The 24,477-nt window shown below is 43.9% G+C and overlaps 1 protein-coding gene across 15 annotated transcripts in view; it reads right to left on the bottom strand.

Moving 5' to 3' along the window:
• The window catches only part of MSI2 (musashi RNA binding protein 2), a 2,560,560-nt gene extending 2,536,895 nt beyond the window's left edge, over nt 1–23,665 (bottom strand). For 4 of the 15 annotated variants that reach the window (XM_069614630.1, XM_069614637.1, XM_069614631.1 and 1 more), the window contains exons 1-5: nt 23,452–23,663; nt 22,168–22,208; nt 21,817–21,898; nt 20,926–21,010; nt 17,303–17,344 (exon numbers count right to left, since the gene is read on the bottom strand). In XM_069614630.1, coding sequence (XP_069470731.1) covers nt 17,303–17,344; nt 20,926–21,010; nt 21,817–21,898; nt 22,168–22,208; nt 23,452–23,513 — 312 coding nt within the window. In that variant the 5' untranslated portion in view covers nt 23,514–23,663. Of the gene's footprint in view, nt 1–17,302; nt 17,345–20,925; nt 21,011–21,816; nt 21,899–22,167; nt 22,209–23,451 lie in introns of all 15 variants that reach the window. The other 11 variants (XM_069614633.1, XM_069614639.1, XM_069614642.1 and 8 more) reach the window with 5 other exon arrangements.
• Nucleotides 23,666–24,477: the final 812 nt, after the last annotated feature.

Here is a 24,477-nt window from a genome sequence, read left to right as displayed (position 1 = left end):
CGTAGGCAGACTTATCAAAGCAGTTTTCCAGGTCACAAGGAGCCACAAAAGCAGGAGTCCTGGGAGGGGCAAGGGGAACAGAGGCGCATGTCTGATCCGGTGAGGTCACTGGTTGTCAGTGACCCCGGAGTGCTCTGTACCCGCTCACGTATTGGAAGCAGGCACCTGGCAAGTGAGCAAGAAGTAGTGTAAAGCAGAAGAAGCAGCACTTGCATGTGAATGAAAGGGATGCACACATTACTTTTGAAAACCAAACTAATGTAAAACAGCAAAAGCAGCACTCGCATGTGAGTGAAGGCGATTCCCAAGTGGATTCTGAACACCGAACTACACCGAACTAGGGAAAAGCAGCAAAACTCTAGTATATCAATGCCAAATGACTAACCTTGAATGGGAGTCTGTGGAAAACCCAGCCACCCGTGGGGGAGCCTTTATTAACAGTTGTCAACAAGCACTGCCCAAGCCAAGAGAAACGGAAACCAATGCAAAACATAATCTAGCCAATATTGCCAACAGTAGGCGGGTGCTAATATAAGGTTAATAAAATATGAAACTTGTTGCCCATGTTGTATCCACCAACTGGCACAAGCTGGGATTATACACACACATTGCCAAAACCAGGAGAGGGGCCGGAAGAAACCCTATCAGTCTTTGGTTGCCTGTGAAGTGGGGAAACAAGAATGGAAAAAGGCTACCCTTCTGTCACCAGAAGGAGAGGAGCATAATTTGCAGAAGAGTATTAAAGTACATCTGTGAATCTTTGTTTCCCTGACAAGTTGTTGAAAAGTTTCAAAGCTGCAATTTGTTAAAATCTGTGAAGCTGTTGTAACCACTGGTCAGTTAACATTGACCACAAAATCATTTGTCGTTGTGAAACGCTGTTCGCGCAAGGGAGTATACCCGGATTGCTAACTGAGGAATTAGAAATCGAATGATGTTAGATCAACCACTAGAAAATGTGTGGGGCTAATCCACACACATTTTCCTATGCTCAACACACAACATACGCATAGACCCGTACACTCTGGGTTGACACAGCCTACAGACGCAGTCCCCTCCCTGTCATATTTAATTGGGATACGACAGGAGTACACAATGCATCTCCAGAAGGGGCAGAGCCAAACCTGCCCCCTGCCATGGCCAGCCTAATTAACTAACAAAGGCTCCATGGATCCACCCTGTCCATTTGTGGATTACTGAAGCTGGTGGCAGCAATTTGCATACTAATCAGAAAGTAATTCAAACGGGGCCACATGGGGTCTGGCTACAGAGGCTAACAAAAGAAGACAGGAAATCCCAACAACCTTTTATGTGCAACTGTCAACCTGATGCAAGCTCCCAGCCCCAGTATCAATTGACAGTGAAATGTCATGTCTGGGGACTGTGTGTTTAAAGTAGTTATCCCCGCAGGGGGGACACCATTCAGAAGGTACGAGTATGTGGTTTGATGGAGCCAGAACGTCTTGTCTCGCAGAAGCTTCAAGGGAGACCTGCCACTTAAATCAGGAACCACAGAGAGTTCCATTCACCAGGAGGGACCCTTTGATCCACAACAGACCAGAAGATGGGTGGGACTTGACATAACATGTTTTCACCCCTTTACCTTTTCTGTTACAAAGCACTCTGGTTAGGACCTCATGCATACAGGAGATTGTTGGTGGGGACCCAGGATTGGTTCATTAAGGAAGGCTTAGCCTACACCAATCCCTGTGGCCCATTTGCTTTTAAAAAGAGGGCAGAGCCCTTCTTTTGGCAGATCTGAATGCTTCCCCAGAAGAAGAACTAATTTTGTAACCCTGGCTGAAGATACAGTCTGCCTTACATCTTCCACCTGAGAAGGAAGGCCAGAACTTACAAGAGGTAAGTAAACATCTCCCAGATATGAACAGAGGGAGATACCGAATTCAGGGGACACTCAACCAACTCCAGAACCGGTACCCAGCCAGCACACAGCATGCCCTGCAGCAAGCTTCCAAGGTGGGAAGTGCCAGAGTCTCTGAACCCGAAACCAAGGACAAGGCAGCTGCCTGCAACACTCCTCAGCATTGAGCCCTCCCCCTTAAAGGACGACAAGCCCAGTGAAGAAGCAAAGAAAAGTGCATAGACTAGCATCTGCCTATGTCCGCCTTAAAGGAAATTATCAAGCCAGTCGAGTCCCTCGAGCGGCAACAGACTGCACTGCTGAATGTTACATCACAGTCGCTAAAGCGGGCCGGGATGCAACAACCAGCAACTGCCAACAAGCACTGAGACGACAATTCCTGATCCCACAGCTGCTGTGTAGGCCAGCCTGCAGCCGTTCATCCAGCCTCACTCGCCAAGCTGGTCGCTGCCTGATACCCACAGCAGTCTTTCGCAGAAGCTGCAAAGTGCCCTGAAACCGACTCAAACTGGGCAAGCACGAAGAACACCTACAGGTACACGGTACATTGTGGCTCTGTCCCCCTGGTCCTTCTCCGAAGGCCCCTAGAGACATTTTTTACGACCCATTGAAGTGAATTTTAGAGATAGAGAAATGTTGCATTAAATGCTACCAAATAAATTTAGCACTGATCACAGGCAAATCATATGTCAATATTTCTTTATCACATCACGTTGATTAGTAGTGTGTTGAGCGCGGCAGAGGAGAAAAACCATTACCTCCCAACACTGTTGAAGTAATTTACCAGTGACCGGAGCACTGTGAAGCTGTAACGATTCCCAACAGTTCACCACTCTGCATGTTAGACACAAATAAAATTACAAAAAAGGGAAATCACCTAGCCCGCACAGCCATCTGTCAGACAGAAAGTGACCACTAGCTGACCCACAACATGGCATGGCAGAAGGGGGTGGGGGGGTGGGAGGGTGGAGACGGTACATTCAAGGCACTCTGCACGGAAACTACAACTTCTCCAGCTAACGATCAAAAATAAAAAAGTGCACATTTTTGAGCCAGCAAATGGCAGCATGAAATATGTGTCATAGTACCTCTGGAAAAACTTGCACTGGAGAGTATGCGTCACATATATATGAACACACGAGGAAAAACAAACAAATGCTGTAGCATCAACTAAGTGATATCTGACCAAACAGATTTTGGTAAAAATAGATTTGGTATACACCGAACAATGGGCAATAAGAATTGCAATGCGTGTTGAAAATTGGTGCAGCACATCAAGTGGATAAGTGTGGGGGAGCATGGTTTTAATGTATCCATTGCCTCTGGCAAACTGCCATCTTGGTGAACCCATCCTTGGCCAGTAGTCCAAATTAGCTGCTTGCGGGACCACTGGGATACCCAGAGGGGATTGCCCCCCCCCCTCACCCCAGCCCCTTCACAACATCATAGGTGCAGGCCTAGAATACAGATTTTCCATACTACCATTATAGAAAGTCATGCTACTATTAAAGACACAGAGGCAAAGGATTATGCTTTACTGTTTTCTTTACCTTGCGCATCATCGTCAACATTTATAACAATACAAAAAAGCAAAATAATAAAAACATTCCCAGAAACATCTGTCTTTTGTACTTTGATAGGATAGGATGCGCACTCTCACGTGACATCCCTGACCAATCACCCGCTTCACAGTACCATCCTCTGCTTTCTTCACTTCCTCTTTCATTTTGCTGCACTTATTTAACTGTAACTCATGCACCCCAACCGGTCAATGCTGTAACTTGAATCACCCCTTCTCCGTTCTGCAAGAACCTGCCAGCTTGGTTTCTGTACCTGCTGGAACACAGATCCACCAAGACTTAGCATTGTTAGGGAGGGCAATCACATTTTTTTAACTTTATATATATTTCATGTATCATCCCAGTCTCCCAGAACACTCACTCAATACAGCGATTGTAAGGGTTGGATAATCCTTTGTCTCTGTGTCTTTAATAGAATCATGACTTTCTATAACACTAGTATGGAAAATTCTGTATTCTATGTCAAAGCCGGAGGCTCAGATTATGCGCATTTAAAGCTTACTCACCACCAATGAAGATACCTGGTCTAATGGCCAAAAATAAAAAAAATTAAAAGTTGACTCATTTGACCAGTCTGCTGCTTTCAGAATATCCTCTAGTCAAGCCCCAACACTAGATGTATTTGACGCCATCACACCAATGACAGAATGAGCTCTGTATGCTCAGATATCAATGCTGCATGCTCCAGTTTACCCACCTGGGTAAGGTCGCTGATGTCACTGCTGCAAAGGGTCTCCACAGAGCTGTTAGTAGTCGAGATACCCCTGTGTGTCTAATTGTGTCTGTCATGGCTTCATATGCCGCCAGACATCTCACTGTGGACAGTTTAGGGTGTTCTGGAAACAATGTACAGTTACTGACTTGATTCTAGTCTTAGTCCTCCTACTGATGTGTAAAAAGTGACCTTCTCCCTGACCCCCCAGCAGTAAAAGATTTCTGCAACACTGACACGCGATACTCTTTTGCAAGAGATGAGAGAGCGGCATTGTTAGCTTGGACGATATCGTTATCTGGGCAACTTTGAAATAGTCTCAAAACCTTGTTCACATCCCACATACAAATATATTTGGGCGCTGATGGATGTAGGATTCTTATTCATCTGAGAAGACTGCAAACTAAATTATGTTCGCCTGTCAGCAGCCTTCCACCCTAGGCCTGCCGATATTGCAGACCAACAAGTATTAATCGTTCTGTGCAGTTTCCCCTTGAGCTGCTAAAGCCACTAGGAAATGTACCACTTGGATTCCATCTGCTCGACTGGGTGTACATATCTCAACAGACACCAGCTATGCCACATGCATTTTTCCTGGTTTCTGGGGCCCATGCTTCCTCAAGGATTAGTTCAGCCTCTCCCATTCATCCTCTCCCAAAAATCTTGGCATGCACCAGGCTCTACAGAAATCACCCATGCCATTAACCTCAGGTTTCATTCTTGCACCAAGGGGTGAAACTCTGCCGTTGGGTCTCGTAATATCACCTCAAACTGAGGGAGTAGTATCAGATGGTTGTACGGCATCTCCATTAAGTCCGGGAACCAGGTTTGGCTCTTCCAGTGTGTCATCAATAGCACCAACTTCTGTCTCTGTACTTGTGCTTAAGTTCTTGGGATCATGGTGAAAGGCCAGAATGCATATTCCCTGTCTGGACCCTATATCTGCAGAAATGTGTCTGGTGCGGTCACTTCTGGATTGGGTCTCCAGCTGAAGAAGTGTGACAGCTGCCTGTTCAGTCTCGATATGAACAAGTCTGTCTTGCATGGACCCCTAGGTGTCATAAATGTGTGAAGCACTGTCTTGTCCAAGTCCATGCAGGTATTCCGTCGCTACACTGACATTGTTCTGCAGGCATAGGTGCCAAAAATATTTTGCTAGCTTTGCTAGCATCCTGGACTTCATCCCGTCCAAACAATTGATATGATCTTACTGCGGCTACATTGTCCATCTCTAGCAACATGCAGCATTGTGCGCTCCCCAGATTCCAGCATTTATTTCACTGCAAAATACCCAAGCAACAGTTCCAGGAAATTGATGTGGAGATCTAGTTTCCTCTCTGACCATCTGCCTGCTGTTGTCATCTCTCAGCGGTGGGCTCCCCAGCACCACCGGCTGGCGTCCAATTCTATTATTAAGTCCAAGGAGGATCCAAATATCGCCCTCCCGTTCCATGCCTCCATGCAGTAAAACCACCATCACAGTTCTGTTCTCGCTTCTGGAGATAACGGAACTCTGCTTGTACGTCAGCCCCTTCCTGAGATGTTGAATCTTCACTGCTGGAGGGTTCTATGAAGGAGAGGTCCTGGGAAAATATATATATATATATATTTTTTTTTTTTTTTTTTTAAAGCGCCTGAATTAAGGAGGCCTGGCACCCCACTAATCTGGCCAATTCCCTAAGAAATTTGACCTCCCTCGCTAAAATATTTTTGATCTCCTCGATCAGGTTTACCTTAGTTAGCGGTAAACAGAGTATTCCCTGGTTCGGGTCCACTACGAAACCCAGAAATTCTTATTGACTGCGTCTGTGTTCTGACTTCTCCCAATTGATCAGAAACCCCAGTTCCTACAACCGTTTGGTCGTGATGGTCACCAGCTGTTGCAATAATTCCCTGCTCTGACACATTAAACAGAAATCATCTAGGTAAATAATCAGATACCCTGCTCCCTTAGGTGGCAGACTACTGGCCTCAGTTTGGTGAAATGGTGCGGGTGCCACCCCGAATCGGATGCTTGAGAACTCCCATCCCTGTCATTGCGAGAAAAATTGGAAACTGGTGATTCTCCCATGTGATGGTATAGTCAGGTATGCATCTCTGAGGTCTTTCCGTGGCAGCCAGACTCCCTTCTGCAGCAAGTCTCTCATAGGATGGACTTCATCCATCCATCTTGAAGGGTCTATGCTAGGAATGCATTCAAATTCCTGTGGTTGATCACTGGTCTGGTTTTGAGTCTGCCTTGCACTATGAACAAATTGCTTAAAAACACTGCTGTGCTGACAGATGCCTGTGCAATGGCCTTCTTTAGTCTTAATTCTGTAATTGCCATGTCCAGTAAATTCTCGTCTTCCCTGTGGAAAACGATTGGTCTTGCCATTCTGCCTGCCCCAGTTACTGGAAGAAATCCAGGCGGAAACCCTGAACTGTCCCAATTACCCAGGAGTTCCTGGGAATGATTTCATTCTTTCAATTTACTGTGCGGTTCTCATCCCCCCCTGCCCAACCTTGTGGATTACTGACAATGGTGCAAAAGTAGTGTGCCCTGCGACATTCTCACCTTTGTTTGCCTGTTATGGTCTGCCGTTGGATCAGCAGCCTCTTCCCTGGTCCCTTCCCACCCCAAAGGGAAGGAGATGTTTGGCTTACGATCTTCCTGCTCTCTCCAGATATTTCTATTGCTGAAAGCAGAATTGTAATTTGGGAATCTGCTGGCTGAGAGGCCCCTGCCAGCCCTCCCAAAAATCTTGCTGCTGAACACTATAAAGATGCCTTGGCCTTGTCCAACGCCGCATGTGTGTCCGCAAATTTCGCCATTTCCTTAATAAATGAGTCCCCAAAGAGTCTCCCTTTGGCAACTACCTTGGATGTTGCCAAATCTCCCATCTTGGGGTCCATTTTGAGCAATATTGATCTTCTCCCTTCATTGGTTATTGCGCAGTTTGCAGAAATATCGCTCCATGTGCCCATCCGGCCAGTATGTCTGGGTCCGTTTTCTGCTCAGATCGTCTTGCATCCTCGGCCAGATGCCACTTCCATGGAACAGTGCTGCTTCAGCTGCTTGCATGCACCAGGCCCCAACAGAACATCCCGCTCTGCTGGTTCCTAATGCTCTGCGGAAACGTTCGCCCTTTGCACGCTAGCTTCTATAACGTATGCGGGTCCCCGACACAATCTGAATGTTGAACACTTTCCACTCACAGTAGTGCGACAAAGTAAGAAAGGTCACATATCTGCTGCCCAAGCAGCAAAGAAAGATGAACGTTGAGAAAGCAGCGGATGTTACAGACTGAAGGGGATGATTGGTCAGAGATGTAATGTGAGAATGTGTGCATCATAACAATAACAAAGACTGACATTTCCGGGAAATGTCCTTTTTTGGTGAAGGTTGAATTGTTGGTTGTAAATGTTTAAGATGCTGAGAAGTAAAAGAAAGACTAAAGCACAATCCGAACCTCCAGTCTTGACATAGAATTGCCTGAACAGAGACATGTGTGTCGTCAGAAGCAGTAATAAGAAGGGACTGCTCAGAGTACATGATTTATTGGGGTGCTGGGAGGTTCAAGGCTAATAACGTAGATTACACAGAGGCCAAACACATGAGCACAGTTGACCTCAATCCCCAAAAGACGATCTTTTCCTTCACCACTAACACGCAAGCCTTACACACCTCTTTTCTGAGCACTAGATGTCACCTCCACTGCTATCCCGAGAAAAGCTTTTTTCAACTAAACCTAATGCCTTCCCTCAAGAGTCCCCTGTGCCCCTCTCCCAGAACCTGCATTCCTTAATCACCTTTTCTACTGGCTCTACTACAACCCCCTAACACAGTCCTACAAGCGTTGCACATTGAACGTGGCCGTCTGCCCAAACTCCTAACCAAAAACATGCAAGTCTTGTTCACGCAACACTAGGCTCCCTGCATTAAAAAAGTGCCCTACTGTGCACAAGAGCTCTACCAAATAACGAGGTCAGTCTCCAAATAGAGCTTTTAGTTCATTAATCTAAAGCCCGCCCGACCCCCCCACCCCACACCACCCCCGTAATCCTTATTTGTAGGGTATTGTGCAGCAACCTAGCAACAAGTCATATAGGGAGGTGCACAGTGAGGGAAGCCGACCATAACGGTATCAAGACAAGGGAGGGCAATTTTATAGCAAAGCAAGGGATCTACAGGCAACCAGGAAAAGAAACAGAAGGGAACAGATTGCTGAGTCCAGGAACGAGGGTGCATGGCCTTAGGTGTTTGATCTACTTGGCTAGTAAATTTGCCAAGGACTTGGAACAGGCCCCGACAGAAGCAATACACACTGTACTAGAGAGCTGAACTGGGATAGCATTAACAGGCTAGAATACTAAAGATCATTGGGTGAGGCGGGGGAGAAATACCATTTGCAGATTACATCATTAGTAGTTGCAAGCCAACCATTTATTTTTTTATTTTTTTAATGTAAAAAACTAAAAACACACCTACTTCACTTGCCAGCTAAATTCTATACATACACAGCACACGATGTTGTACTTGCCAAAAGTCAATCATTAGCAAATCGCTAGTGGACATTTTGGACCCTTTAAGTAATTTTGTAAAAAACCAAGAGGCCACGTAAACACCAACTACAGACTGAACACATTCCAGAAACACAGACCGACAAACGAGCGGCTCAGACAGACTGAATTGGTAAGCAACACAAATTAAAAAATGAGACCGTCTCCTTCAATGGCCAGCATACAAAGATATTCAAAACAGTATTTTTGACATATTTTGCAAAAATAGGTAGGTCTTTGCAGATAAAACTGAACATAACAGCTCTGCTTATTCCTTGGACAAACGCCTGAATTAGCAGAGGGAACAGCAAAATAGGTGCATGCATGCTGCCAGGGAAGACAAAGTGCATAACACAGTTTGGGCTTTAGAAAAAAGCGGAAAACCAAGACGATTACTACTAAAGGAAATGTATGTATCTCATGCATTCACTTGGTAATATCTGTCCAGCTCGTCATGCCAATGAAGTACCTCGCATCGTGTTAACGTTCGGCCTGCCTGTGCCCTCCTTTTTGGCAAGCCCCCTCAGCAGCCCGGTGCTAGCCATCAATCTTGAAGTGAGCCCCAGTCATTCCAACCCCACGGTGCTCCAGTACATAACTATCAACTCTGTCATATTTGCGCTTTATGTATAAAGATACTCATTTTCGATAACGCTCCGCACGGTTTTTCTACAAACCAGAAGCCAAAAGTTGTTGCTTCACTCCCATTCCAGCTATTAAATAAAAATCGCAGCACAGTCCAAGTTAATAGACCCTCATCAGTAAACTTGCTTACACACCAGTTGCAAGTTGGCCCAGCCTTCCCTCAGTCGGAGAGGAATTTCACACAAAACACCACACTGCAGTTAACTGCCAACAGGCCCACAATGCACATCTGAAAAATTTAAGAATTTTCCGCTGCTGTAACCTGCCATTTCTTGCTCAGCAGCCAATTTAGCTCATCGTGGGGCGTAGCAGCCTGCCGACACAGGTAATGCAAGTCCAAATAGAAGGCTTATGAACCCAGGTGGGTTATTATGAAAGCATTTGACACAAAGGCTCCCCAAACAGAACAATGCGCGTAATTAATGTCAAAGAAATGAGCAGCGTTATCATAGACAAGGTAACCTGCACCTGCACCTGGATGGGGGAAGTAAGCTCTTGCTGGCACGTTTCTAACCAGCAGGAAAACTGCTTCGTTTCAACAGAGAAAAAAAAAATACATTACATTCTATTAAGCAGAAGGAACATTACTTTGTATTCATTTTTACATTTATATTGCAAAAAGTAACGTCTCTAATGATTTCCTGAGCGATGGTAACACCTGTTGCATTATCTGTACCGTTTCAGGATGAAAAACAAAACCGACTTCATGATTCACACAAAAATATAAAGCCTTCTTGAGGAGGCACAGGCGGCAATACAAATAACAAAATGGCCATCCGGAAGTTGTAGATTCGACACAGATCTCCAGGCCTCTAAAGCAACACTCGAGCCATTCTACTGTCAAATGGAATACCATTTGACTTCTAAATGCTCACACACAGAATCCAGTCGCAACAGCACCCCTTCCGCACACTCACACGCCCCTCACCGAGTGACAAAATGTAGACCCAGTGCCAAGCAAGGCTTTGAAGCTCATTAGGGCTGGTACACAGTTCTGAAACGTATTAAAAAAATTACCAATGTGGACAGCTTCAGAACTATCTGAGCCTTTTGCCGTTTCTGAATCCAGTCTCCCGTGCACACGTTTCTGAATCCAGTCTCCCGTGCACAGTCTTCTAACGCACGGGCTGCGGTTAGAGCTCGGCTTGGGGGTGGATCTGGGAGTTTCCTGGGCCTTGGGACAGAGCAGCGTTCTGGCAAGACAAACTTGCATTTCCTGCGCTGCTATTATAAATAAAAAAGGTGAAACATGAAAAGGGTACTAGTAATCTGTATGGCTCAAAGCAAGACACATTCTGATCAGGAGTATTCTATATTGTGGGAAGACCCTCCGCAGACACCAGTTAGTCTCACTCACAGGGGAAAGTCGTGGACCAACATGAGCGGGTGTGATCCCCTAAACGAGAACAGTGTGCATTTTCTTTCAAATATGGATTGCACATGAAATAAAAAGCATGCCACACTGAAACGATCCACCACAGACTTCAACTCTACCTCTTCCATGTATTATACACATGGCATAGGTGAGGCCCATTTCAAACGTGAACGTTTAAATCAAAAACAAGTTGGTTAAAACGCACGCGATTGAATGCTTGCAACTCCTGCTTAGAGGATCCAGTTCTGCCAGGGACCTTTAGACTTTCGAAAGTAGTGGGTACAAAAACCCAGAAAGAGATTTACATTTCATATAATGGTGCCAGCAGGGTAATGCATTAGGGTGCTTATACAAAGCAGTCTGAATGCTCGTCAATACAGTAGGATAGAGGGTTGGAACAGCGAATGAGTATCAATTTAAAAAATATATAAAGGAAATATGTGATTTGCCAAAACCCTTGCAAAGAGTGGGGTTGCTTTACCAACATCGATTGCTTTGCCACATTGCAGGCACGCTGAAAAATGTACACTTGAAAACTAGGCATTGGAGAGTTACGGACTCTTTGCGATTGAGAAATTGTGAGCTGTGTGCACGTGGAGAATTGAGGAGGTTTATTACTTTAGTCCTGGCTACTAGTTTGCACTGTGAAATGTTAACCCTGCTGTGGGGGGCTGAAGCAAATCACATAACTTGTGTCTCAGCTCACATCAGTCAACATCAGGAGCTCAGAATCTGGCTTAGCATCAAGTGCAATGTAAACATAGAACACAAAGCACCAGGCTAGGTGTGCAAGAGGTTATTGACCCTTGAGCGGTCATACCATTCATTAGTACTTTAATATTCCCATCACTGCCGTCCTCTCCAACTCTCGCATGTCAGCTCATCGTCCGAGCTTTACGTTATCCGTTTCCCCTGTGAGATTGTAAAAAGGTTAAACAGCAATGAACACCAATTGGCTATGCGCCCTTAAAATACTTATGCTAAACAAAAGATTTTGGGGATTAATGTTTAACTGATGAAGCATTTAACAAACCGATAATTGGCCATCTTCCAAAAAAAAAAAAAAAAACATTTAAAAAAAATTCTCCTCAAATGATAAACATTTCACTATATTTGCATAAAAGCAACACAAAACGAATCAGTAGATGTGTACCTCACAGTTTAGGTCACAAAGAAATGAGTCGGGAGAGTGCACAGTTGTTTTCGTTCAACAGAAAATTTCTAAGTGTTTTAGGTCTGCAGGCAACAGAAGCAATTTTACACACACGTTAATATGCATTTATAGTATATACAAACAACTCAATGTATATTTTTAACAGAACAAAAATACTTTTGTTACATGAAGAGTCTCCAGTTTGCCCACTGCGATATCAAGACTCTCAGAACATAGCCCTGGGATGACTCAATTTCTGGAGCCTTCCGTCAAGGTGTCCAAATCATAAAAGGTCATTTAAAAACAAATAGCAATCTTAATGTATATATCGGATACATCCTCAGACATAAAAATGTGCACTCTTAGTGAGTAATACATGCATTGGCTATGTAGAGAATTTAGGTGGCAAGCAACTCGATGCCTGGCTAGTGGCTTGCAACTGGAAATGTGTAACCCTGGTCTCAAGTTCCAGCACCTTCTTGGTGGCACTGGGTACTTCAACACGTCCTAGACAGGTTTGGAGCAGAGAGTAGAATTCCTGTTTTACCGCATCGACTCGCATTCTAGAACTAGCATTATAATCAAGTTCGGGATACAGAATTATCATTACAACAGGGGTGCTAAACATGTCAAGTACCTTGAGAAAATAGCCCATACCCACAGACTTGAGAAACAGAAAATTTGAAACACCTGCTCCCCCCCTACCCATACTCACAAGAGAAGGTCACGTCAAGGGCAAACATCCCAGAGGGATGCTGTGCAGCAAATAATCATTCTAATACAAATGTACATGGAGCTACATAAACCTATACGCCCATCTCATCTAATAGGAACAAACTTCAAAACGTGGCGATATTCCAGGAGTTACGGCACACGTGTCAAAATCAAAGGATTGGAAGAGGAGATAACACTCCTCTGCCTTCTCACGCCTCGAAAATATACTCTATTAATTAAAAGCCATTAATCTCCCCAGGCCCAAACATAAAGCAGCCCATAAATGGCAACTCCACTTTAATTTAAACGCTCAACATTTTAGTGCTCGACTGCGATGGATGATCTGACAGAGTCCAAATTCCAACAGGATTTAACAGCTCATTAAAAACAGGTCAAAACAGATTTTTTATTTATACGACGCTCTAAACATTGTGACACTGGCAATATTAAATCTGCTGTTTTGTAATTGTTCGTTTCCTCAAGAAGTTAAGCCCCCTACAAAATAAATACGTTTGGCCGCCTCAAAATAATCTTTAAATCTAATATTTTGCAAGTAGAACAGCAGGGTATACACAGATTTAACATGAAACGATCCGACTGTCAGCTATGGATGGCCGTGCTCAATGCTCTCGTCACTCTGCTCAGAAGCACTGAAAACAAAGGCTTGCTGAATAGACATGCACCAGATTAAACGTTTGCAAAGAGAAGCTCACGGCTGCTTCGGCAGTGTGCGGTATGGGCTGCATTCAGCATTATAATGGGGTTTGGACACTACTGAATGATGAAAAATGACCCTTTTACATTCACATTTTCCATGCAATTTTGCTAGAAAACACAAGCAACAAGCTGTCAATGATGGACTTCAAGAGCGAATGAAGCCTGGGTTTTGATTGAATTGGAGGCAATTTGAATATTGGCCCAGTTAACAGATCTACACATTCTAAACCATATTACTTTATTCAGAACCAAACAAGTATGCACGTGTGTTTATGATAGGATACATAACAGATCTTCAAGTATTAAGCTTCAATAATACCATGTTAGGAATCTGGTGCCAGTCAAAACCAATCAACATGCGGTCTCCTGGTAATAAGCTATCACCAACCACCCCCAAACGGAGCCAGACATGGGCAACTGTGTATTCTCTATAAAATCATTTCATTTTATACAGCATGTACATTTATCAATTGTGAATTCAAAGAGTTACCTCCCAGGGCTCCCACTAAAGTCGGATCATGTCACTTGCTTGCTGCCATAATCACCCTACAAATTAAGTACCATGGTATTTGCCAATGTAGTCCGATAGGCCTCAATTGCCTCGAAAGCAGTAGGGGTTTTCCCCCAGATATGCAGACCAAGAAGCAATGATCTGCTGGCATGTATTTCATACACAGGGCAAAGTGCCACTCCACTTTCAGGAAAAGAGTGCACTTTGACTCCACTACTAAAAAAAGGGTTAAATGGCAAAACGTAGACTGGCCAAAAAACACCACACATGCAACAACATCACCTTGAAAATACTATACCCTTTGCAAATCCTTGCAAGTCACTAGACATGGGTTTACAACAGCATGTTTCCGAAATCCAATGACTCGCCACAAAAGAGGAAATACTTCCTGTCAACATGCTCCTTTCATTTAAGCAGTTACTTAATGGCCTAAGAAAATGCTATGGTTACCAAAAATGATGGCATGGCCCTATAAAGTAAACCTTGCAATACTGCTCATGCTCAAACAGCAATCAAGAGAGGTCAGTGTGCATACATTTAAGCAATTCACAAAAGTACCGAAAGGACTGTGTTATGGTTAAGTGGACGCTTTGGTTTCACAGTTTGATCACAGCCAAGGCACACATACCTCGGAGTTGGCGTACGCTTTCATTCCATCATCAACTCAAAAATGTGTAATTTATTAGAGACACACTTCTAGGTCTTCAATGTTTCGTTTATGCAATACCTGTTCAGTGCCCTTTGCAGCAGGGGCATATTTTGCCTCGTGGTCTGGAAGCCTTCACGTGTTGCCACAATTAAGAGGCTTTCTTGAATGAACCTGTACTACAAAAACACTTTCCACCAACGTCCAAGTAAATTTGGCAACTCATCCCATTTTATAGACACTGGAAATTGGCATTTTATGTTTCCAATGCAAAAAATATGTATGCATTTAAGCCAGCGCTACAAGAAAACATGTTAGTGGAGTAAATAGATGATTCATCAGTTTCTGATTGAAGCCAAGCAGCTAGAGGAGATAAGCACTATATGTTTGGTTGTTTGTCCAAGCCGGATACCAGGCATAGCCACTTGAGCAAGCTGTGCAATACTGAGCAAGTCACAGCATGCTTGTTTGCCTCGATTCCTATACCATCCACACAAAAATGACCACTAAAAGGATGCTCACTGGCAATAGGCATCATAAAGCCAACTAGATATCAGTGCTTTGGTGCCTAAATCTAAATACATAACTGGATTCGGGGGTACTTTGATCAACTGGTTACCGAATAGCTACATAACACGAACTTGCATTCACTGAAAACTAATCGGGGGAATTCTTTACTTAGTCGGTTTATTCTCAAATCAGGACATGGATGTAGCCATAAAGGATTGCAGTTGGACACTTATCGCCCAACAATAGACGGATTTGCAAAATAGAAGGAACTGCTCAAATAAGAACAAGGTTGCACATTGACAATACGATAGTACACTGGGTGCCACTATTCCAAAATTGGCAAGCCCTAGACAGAACTATATTTCAAAACATGGAATCTGTTGACATTTTCTACTATGTTGAAGACCAGTGAGCAGCATTTACCAGAATGGTACCAAAAGAAAGGATGCTGCGTCTTTAAGGGACACAATGTTTGAAATGTAACACTAATCCACCAACATAATCCTGGAGCTAAAACACAAGCTATTTGCAGAGCACAAAAATAAACCAACCCTCGTTCTTCCCTAATTAATATTAGCTGGAGCTTAAGAAGGTAAGAAGCCCTCTGGGAAACGAAGGTTTAACTCAATTTGTTTTTCTTTTCTTGCATTGGGTGGCTTGGAGCATGTGGGGGTGGGGTGTTCGGTAAAGCACATTTTTAAAAAGAAAATTAAGCGGCCCCGTTTGGTATGCAGAGCTCTTGAAAAGCAAACAGAGCAATACCGGAGTGAGAATCGCCCTCTACAACCCAGCAATCGTGATTATGCACCACTCAAGACACTGGAGCTCTCAGAACTGCAAATCGCACGTCTTCTTAAGAGACATCAGCTGTCTTTGAAATTAAAATCCATGTTCGAACGTGGGTCTGCCGCTTTTTATTGTGAGCGCTGAAGAATCAAATCCACACCCACACAGCAGGCCAAGGAGCTTTCACTACAAGATACCTCTACCCCCAGACTGCATGTCCTACACCCAGTTGCACCTGCGCATGACTTTATGTAAGAAGATTCGTCAACACCAACTCGGTGGAATTTGGTTAAGGAATAACTTCCACATGTCATTTTCAGCAAGTCCTGCAATTTTTCCACACCCAATAGTGACCTGCATTCTAGCCTCCGTGGTTTCAATTTGCACCAGTGTGATCAAAAACCACACAATACGTGGGGCAACACAGCAGCTTGTTAAGGAGCGACAAAAGCAAAAAGTGTTGCTTCATCAAGGATTTCCCTCGTCAGTGGTGTTGGCATTATAATCTATACCAGTTCCATGGGCTTCTTTCCAATGTGCATGGACTACACGAACAAACACCACTTATGAATATAGGCACAAAAGTAGGTTTAGCTTTTGTTTGCAGGTTCCGTTTTACATGTACTTCTTAACACGTGTCTAACAGCACTGTCAATTAAGGGGCCGGAAGCAGGTAATAGAGATGTGGCCAACATCACACAGTTTAATCAAGGAGAACCAGAGTTCAAACACCATCTTTCTGGATTCTTCAGAAGGATGTGATGTTATATGAAAACAGTCTGCATTCCATGTGATCATCAAAAGAGCACAAATATAAACAAAATAAAGTACAGATATATACACCATCTAAAAACAAATATTTAGCTTCATTATTATCCTCAAATCAGGACAAGAAATCCAACAAACACTCTGCTTTGCCCAAGCGTGTATTTTCCAAGAAGGAACCTCACTACAATGTGTTAGCTCAGCTCCCAAAGGCATCAGCAAGTTTCTTGCGAAGGAGATACCTTGTGCAGCGCTGCCAGCCCCAAGCACTTTATTCTGGCAACAAGAGCGTACCAGAGAGTCTGTCAAAGAGTCCGTCAAACAAGTCCAGTGATTATGGCTTGTCTTGCCAGAGTCATCAGTAACCAAGAACCTGGGTCCACACACCACTAGATCCATGGGTATATAATCCAACAAAGTCATCCAAAACTTCAGAGAGAATCAACCTTTAAGAACTTTGTCCCACAAACACACACGTGATGGGAACTTAAGTTGTTATTTAGAATGGCATTTCAATTTGGTATTTTGGATGTAAATGCTATACATAAACAAAGATTGGTAGGGTAATGCCACACCTACAGCTGAAAAATCATAGCTACACAATGCAGCACAAAGATGCTCGCTTGTGGATCTACCGCCATATGCAGATACCCTGAAGGCACCACGAGCTTCAGCTCTAAAAACTTGCCAATTCAAAAAGAAACCTGAACTGACAACTGACAACAATGACTGACGAAAGTCCCATTATCGATCCCAAGACTTACCTTAGGCTGTGCTCTTCGCGGAAACGCAACTTTAGGGTCAATCTAAGGAGGTAAAATAGGAGAAAAAAAAAGAAAATAGAAGTCAATCAGAACGGTTTTCAAGTTATACTAAAAATCTCTCATTTCTCAGGATTCAAATACAGTACTGTTTGAAGCGAGTAACACTGACCTTTCATTAAAATGCAAGGTTACCTCCCTAAACAAGAGGCTCTTTAATAGCAGCATAACAAAGTAGCCGTCTATGCGACATGTTTGAGCATCAAAGCAAAATAAAAAAAGCCACACGCACATATTTGAATACACTTCACAGTGCACTACTTAATATCGAAGGAAACGGCACGAAACCTTGACCTGAAAAGTCATAGGTCTGCTGCAAAACAAGATTCAAGCCCACAGACAGGCTTATGGAAGTTCCATTACTTTTAAAAATAACTTTGCTGTTTTGAGGCACCTGCAAACCAGGGAAACACTTGCATTTTTCATTGTTAATGTAGATCATTCATAAGTGTTTCAGAACAGACGCTTTAGAAAGGCGGCATTGTCCGTCAACACAAAATGATCATATGCAAAGTATTGTTATGTATACGTAGTGAACAACGCCAAGTATACGGTGGAAGGGTTCAAGTAGAATTAGATGGGGACAAAAACTTTAAATTAAAAAAGCCCAGAAAGATGGACATACGTTTAAAAAAATAAAAAATAAATCGCAGCTGCCAGTGACTAGATTAACATATGCACAGCAACTGTTGTAAAAAAAATATACTATTAAAAACAGCGGTGTCTAACTTTTAAAAAAAACGGCTGCTTCCGTAACAAACCCTTTTTTTAGGCGCCCACGGTAGGGGTAAGAACAATACTGAGTCATCAAACGGTTACAGGACGCCCTTAAAAAGCACCACTTTCATTTCAAAATCCTAGAGCCGTATGGCACTGCCATGGTTTCAACATTTTAACTACGCCAATTATGCTCTGGTGTTTCATGTCGCCTATATGAGTCTACTTGATTTCTGCTCCATGCTCCCATTTCAGGTGAGAAAACTTTAAGCTCTCAATCTCTCCAAGCAAAACATACTCTTCGACGAGGCAATGTTTCTATTTGCTAATGCGATCCATCCATCAATTGAGAGCAGAGTGTCAATATGCTTCGGTAATTGGTGCATCCAATTAAAAGCCATTTAGAACAGTTCAGTAGTTTAATATCCCATTAATACGATGTTTTACACTCGCTTTCATGTACTGTATTACATAACGTATGCCTGAGAAATGAGAAAGACGGCTTGCATTACATTCACAAAGAATCCTACCATGTGGCTACTCTTACAGAAGGTTTACATCTAAAATACCCAGCACTGACTAGGTGCTCGCTGATCTACCAGAGAAATGCAACAGGTGCAGATTTCCCATTCACTAAACCACAGTCCGAGCGAGCGAACCGCACGTTCATACATCAAAGGTTTTGCTCTGATTTCATAAATCTTTTATTTCAGCTCATTGAAAGGTGCAATATAGGGGCAGAGGAGGGACCATTCTCAACATTTAAGACACAACTTTCTTTCACATAGTATAGTGCTTAGGTTTCTAAGTGCTGCCAGTTTTGGTGGGAGAAGGATTTGAGGCACTGCGATTGCGATATGCACAGATCACAAAGTTTAGTTAAGTCAGTAAACTAGGTTTAGAACCAAGATCGTCCGGTTCCTTCCAGAAGTGTTAACCATTGTTCAAATGGTTATCATTTTTGCGTTTATAGTCGAGAAAATAAAGTAGTGTGTGGTTGGAATGGGAAATCCGCACTTTGCACACCTCATCATCTATGAAATAAATTAAACTGCTAAACCAAAAAAATTAGTAGTTAGATCCGAATTCTACTTACTTTAACTACATGTCCTCTATAAAAATCACTATTATTTCTGATGTGAATAGGCATTACCTAAGCAAAGCTTTTAACGCAACTGTAAACAAGGGGCCGTTTCCATGTCAATACCCGACCGATCTGCCTCCTGCACTGAACGTTGAAACAGAGTCAAATGCTTGTGTCAAACCAAACAGTTTTCTAAAACGTGTACACATAACTGAGTAAATTCGTTAGCAGATATGCCTAAAATGTGTCACTGGGCTGCAAATTCAATGTGTATCCATTGTTTTAGATTACTGAAAACATATAGGTGCCTTCTTGGTGGGGGTATTGTGTTGTGTGTCCTGAGGCAGACATCATTAGGAAAAGGCCAGAATTGCTAAATGGAAGGAAAATCTAGAAAGTGTACTTATGGGATGGCCTTTGCCTCCCATTACATTTCTCCGTGGGCATCCAATGTTATTTGATGCCTCTGCAGTGGAAAATACAGTGGGCACAGCAATGTCATTTAAATAAAGTAGGCCTTAAAGATCAATGTGAGATTAAGTTTTAGTTGACAGGTTTTCAATGTGCTACTATTTGACTAAAGCGGATTAAGTAAAAATACAATTAAAAGCAGTGCAAAACCTGTGGCATGTACAGACAAGCCCAGAAAAAATCTGCTCCTGGGAACAGGCGTTGGGACTGGTATACTGAAAAGTGTAGTACATCCATTCCAGACATTGATTTTTCTCACATGTTAATCTCATTTACAGGGATATATGGCCATTTGCATTTCAATGCTAGGCTTCAGTTGAAATTAACATTTCATCAAGTATATGTAGTAAACGGGTTTCACATCACTCCTGCACAATCAAAAGCTATTTTAACCTGGAAAGAAATCTATCACTACCACACTCAACTAATATCAGGAGCAGTAAATAAAAGACAAAAGTAACTAGCATCCCAAACACAGTGCATTTATTACAGTTTCCACAGGTGTGGACTATTCATTCGGGGTGGGTTCACTTGCACAGTACTCGCTCAACTCCAGTAAATATCTACTTCTTATACAGTTATTATTCACATCCAAGTGTGATCAATTTTGGTTGAAAAGCCAGCGGAAGCCAAAGATCTCACAAGCCGGTCACAGACTCACTGGCAGTTATTTAGCCACTAGAGCAGATCTTCTCTTGGTCATTTGTATACTGAAAAAATAAAAATGGAACACCTGCAAGTCACTAGGGAGATACTGCCTCACCTCTGGAGAATATGGCACAGAGGAAGACAAACCCTGCACTGTAAAATAGAGAAAATATGCTTAACTTACAGGAGAACATTTGCATACAGTGAATTTGGTGTAACGTTTCTTATATCAACATGAGGTTTCTGCGTTGAGAGAAACATGCAAGGCTACAAAATAATTACCAGAATGAAGATACATATTTACACCTCCATGGGGGTAAAGATGATCAGCAGCAGTAGGCAGTGTACAGTATAGGATTGAAATGCCGGTAGCCCAGTAATGAACAATATGTAAACATAGGGGCGATACTCCAATGTTGCTAGGGGGTACACAAAATATTCCATAAAAATTTCATTTTTTGTGAATTTTTAATAGTAAGGGAATATGATGGATGGCCGTGGCTGACCATTGGGGCAGGGGGAGCCATACAGCCAACTCAAAAATCGGGACAGTGGCATTGCCCCTTTTACAATATGTACAGTCAGTTATAACATTGCAGAAAACAGCACAAGGACAACTAAAAGGAGACAAATATAAAACACATACCGTTTTGGAATCTAATTCATGGTGGGGCTGAGCTAACACTTTATCTACACTTGCAGGATCTGCAAACGTAACGAAACCGAAGCCTCTGAAAATGACACAAAGAACAAGAAATAATGGACAATGAGTGCAAAACAACAGAACAAGCAGAATAAAACACGGATTCGAAAAGTCACAGGGCAAGAGGGGTAATGGGAGGTACACTCGGCATCTAGCCGAGGTGTTGACAGCGGACCGGGTGTCTATAAACAAAAGGATCCACCGGTTTTAGATCCACGACAACCAGGTGGGAATCGTGTGCATAAATACCATACGTTTTGAAGGATCGGAACTACATGAACCCAACGGTAGAGGCATCTTATATGCATGCACTAGGCCACTTGCCTTGAGCTAAATCAGTTTAAAAAAAAAAACTTTCATAAGTCATAATTTAAAGAAGTGTACAGCCACATAAACAACCCTGGTCGTCAGTAGAGAATATAACTTGGTGTTCTGAGGCATCACATTTTCAACAAGAAACCGATTTGACAAGATGCCTTTTCCCAGCAGCACTCGACATTGGCACATATGCATGAAGAGTTCAAACGCATCATATGCAAAGAGCCATCAGAAAGAAACTCTTGATGAAAATACAGATTTGTTCTCGCTCTTACTAACACTGGGTTGTTATAGAAAGGCAGAGCCCCAACTCCCCCTTAGCCCTCCCCAAAGATGCTTCTAAACAGGAGCAGAACAATAAATATTATGAAAACAATCGACCCGAAAGACAACTTGGGGTGAGAAAGCTCAACTAGAAAAAGAAAATCACTTTCCACTACATCATTTCTGCCGAACACACATGCATCATGACGTCACCACTGAGGTACAACTTTTGCAAAGACAAAAACATTTTACCTGGAGCGTTTTGTGGTGGGGTCTCTCATGACCATACATTCTCTGATTTCTCCAAATTTACAGAAATAGTCTCTTAGGCTATCTGTGGATGGGAGCAGTGGCATGAAACGGAAATACAAGGAAAATAAGTGATTTTTAGTTTCATAATAAAACAAATGACAGCTCCCTCCCATGTCTTAGCAAGTACATAAATAGAAATAGGGGTCGAATAGAGGACTCTGCAACGGATTAAATAATAACCTTGCCCAGACTGAAGTGTGTGAGTGCCCCACCAGAATGAAGAGAGATCTGGCAAAGACACCATGGTCATTAAGTACCCCAGAAACCCTAGAAGCAACCTTAACAACTTACCTGGTGAGGTCTGCCAGCTCAGGCCGCCAATAAACATTTTACTAGAAGGAGAGAAGAGAGGACAAGTCAGCCCAGATGTCAGATCGGCCATTTTGCCGTGGAACTTGGTTTAAATTAAGAAAACACTGTGAAAGTGGTAGATTGAAAACAGTTGGATGATGGAAAGGAGGCACGGGGTGGAGGTCAAAGACAAGAGATCAAGGACAGCTGTCAGATCAACAGCAAGAGGGTAGGCATGGAGGATAGTAGGGGATGTGAAAAGCGGTTCGGGGTCTGTGGTTGGTGTGAGGCGACCAAAAAAGGGTGGGGGCTGAAAATTCGAAACAACAAGAGTTCAAGGGCAGCTGACAGAAAATCAATACACAGGAAACACATGTAGACAGACAGTATAAGAAGTGGAAAAGGGGTGCGAGTAGAAGGGTAATTTAAAGGATAGAAGCGGGGAGAGCAGCAGTGTGCATCAAGGGGAGTGGGGGGGGGGTAGCTAAGGTTGCAGAATGAGAAGCTACCACAACAGTAACGTGGGGGTGGAGTTCGAGAGAAGGCTTAGGCGGCAGACATAACTAGAGGGACAACAAGAGCAGTTAGGGTCGTAAGCGGAGAAAGAGCTTTTCAGAGGCTGGGTAGACGACAAAGCACACCAGCGGGAGGAACCAGCATGCGAGCAGTGTCAACAAGAAACAGCCGGAGAAGGATAATGGGCTGTTTATGTGGTTGGTGCAGGTGGGGGCCGAGGTGCAGGTATGAAGGGCACAGCTAGCAGGGTGGGAGAGTCCGGTTACGCCGAGCCCTGGAAGGAAATGCTGGCGAGGCTGGGAAGGAGGTGTGGATGTTGTCGTGGGATGGATGTGCTGGAGGGGTTACGAGTGGGTCTGATGAGGCAGCCCATATGAAGGGGTGCCGGGGAGGCTCGCTGTAGATGCTAAGGTGGCAGGGTTTAAGAGATTGGAGGGAAAGAGTCCGAGAGGCACCGGAGAGCTGGCACAGCGACGGAGTACTTCATAGGTTGAAGTGAGGGGCGGTTTAAGAGGCTTGAAAAAGGGGCTCCGGGGTAGCATGGTGTTGTGGTAGATGGCCATGGGAAGGCGCACGGGAACCTCAGAGAAGAAGGTGGTGCTGATCGCTCAGGAGAAGTGTGGTGGGCAAGAGATCCTGGGGCTGCTGGAGAGCTTTGAAGGAGGTCCTGAAGCCCAGCAGAAGCAAAGGGGTGCTGGAGAGCTCCACAAGAGGTGCTGAAACCCTGCACAGGCTCAGGAAGAGCTGTCAGATGGAGGCTAGCCTCACCCCGGGTCGTGTTGCGCGTCGCTGGGGCTGCCGGAGCTGGCTTGAATTCCGTCTGCCTCCATGGCGGCTCCCGAGTCTAACCCGCGTCTCTCTCTCTGGGCAGCGACCGCACAGGCTCATGCACCCGTCACTTCGTCTCTCTCACACACACACACACGGGCAGAGTGTGCAGGAGCCGGGAGCGAGCCTCGTCACACGTGCGGGCCGGCCCAGCCCCCTCCTCCCTCCTCCTGCGCAGCCCACTCCCCGCCTCTGAGGCCATCATCCCCCGCCTCCCCCTGAGTCCTACTTTTGTTTTCATGACTGTCTTACATCCATGCACGACTTCTCGTGTCCCTCGTCTGTTTCCAGACCACTCCAGTGTCCTTCTTCTGTATCCATAAGACATATCCACACATGTCCTTCGTTTCCGTCCCTACGATGGCTCCGTTATATCGTACGGATTAATAAAGGTGTGCCAGTTTCACCAGTTTTACAAAAGCTCGAACTTTATATACATATGTGCTAACTTGGTTATTTCTTTTTTTCAGTTTTCTAAATTGTGAAAGTGGACACGTACGCCGATGGCAGTTTGTAGCCAACTTGTTGACCAGGGCGAAACACCAGAATGCCCCCCCCCCCCCCCGCCCAATGGCATACGTCACTCCCAAACTACACCTCTGTGTCCTGCGACTAAACCCCTCCTCAATATGAATAGATAATTGCTATATAAATGCAGTTGGTTTCATTACATTGTAATGCAAATACTTTACAGTAGAATTCTAATGCAAAAAAACAGCTGGTGCTGTCCAAGTAAATGTTTTTTCTGGTTTAGGGAAGGCCTTGCCTGAATGTAGTTTCAAACTGTCAATACTGGCACACTGCGGTGGGACCAGCCTGCTGGGGCCTGGGGGCTGACCACTGACCCTGTGTTGCAGGTGTTCTGTTCCTACCACCTCACTTATATTTTGCAAGGGGTAATACTAGACTAACCATATGAATTGTTTTCTGATGGAAGGTTATCATTCCAAGACGGACAGTCTTGTA

This window comes from Ambystoma mexicanum, chromosome 9 (genome assembly GCF_040938575.1).
Source record: "Ambystoma mexicanum isolate Mex_15411 chromosome 9, UKY_AmexF1_1, whole genome shotgun sequence".
Classification (NCBI taxonomy): Eukaryota; Metazoa; Chordata; class Amphibia; order Caudata; family Ambystomatidae; genus Ambystoma; species Ambystoma mexicanum.
Note: the sequence above shows the minus strand (reverse complement) of the source record. Positions and strands in the feature narration are given on the sequence as shown.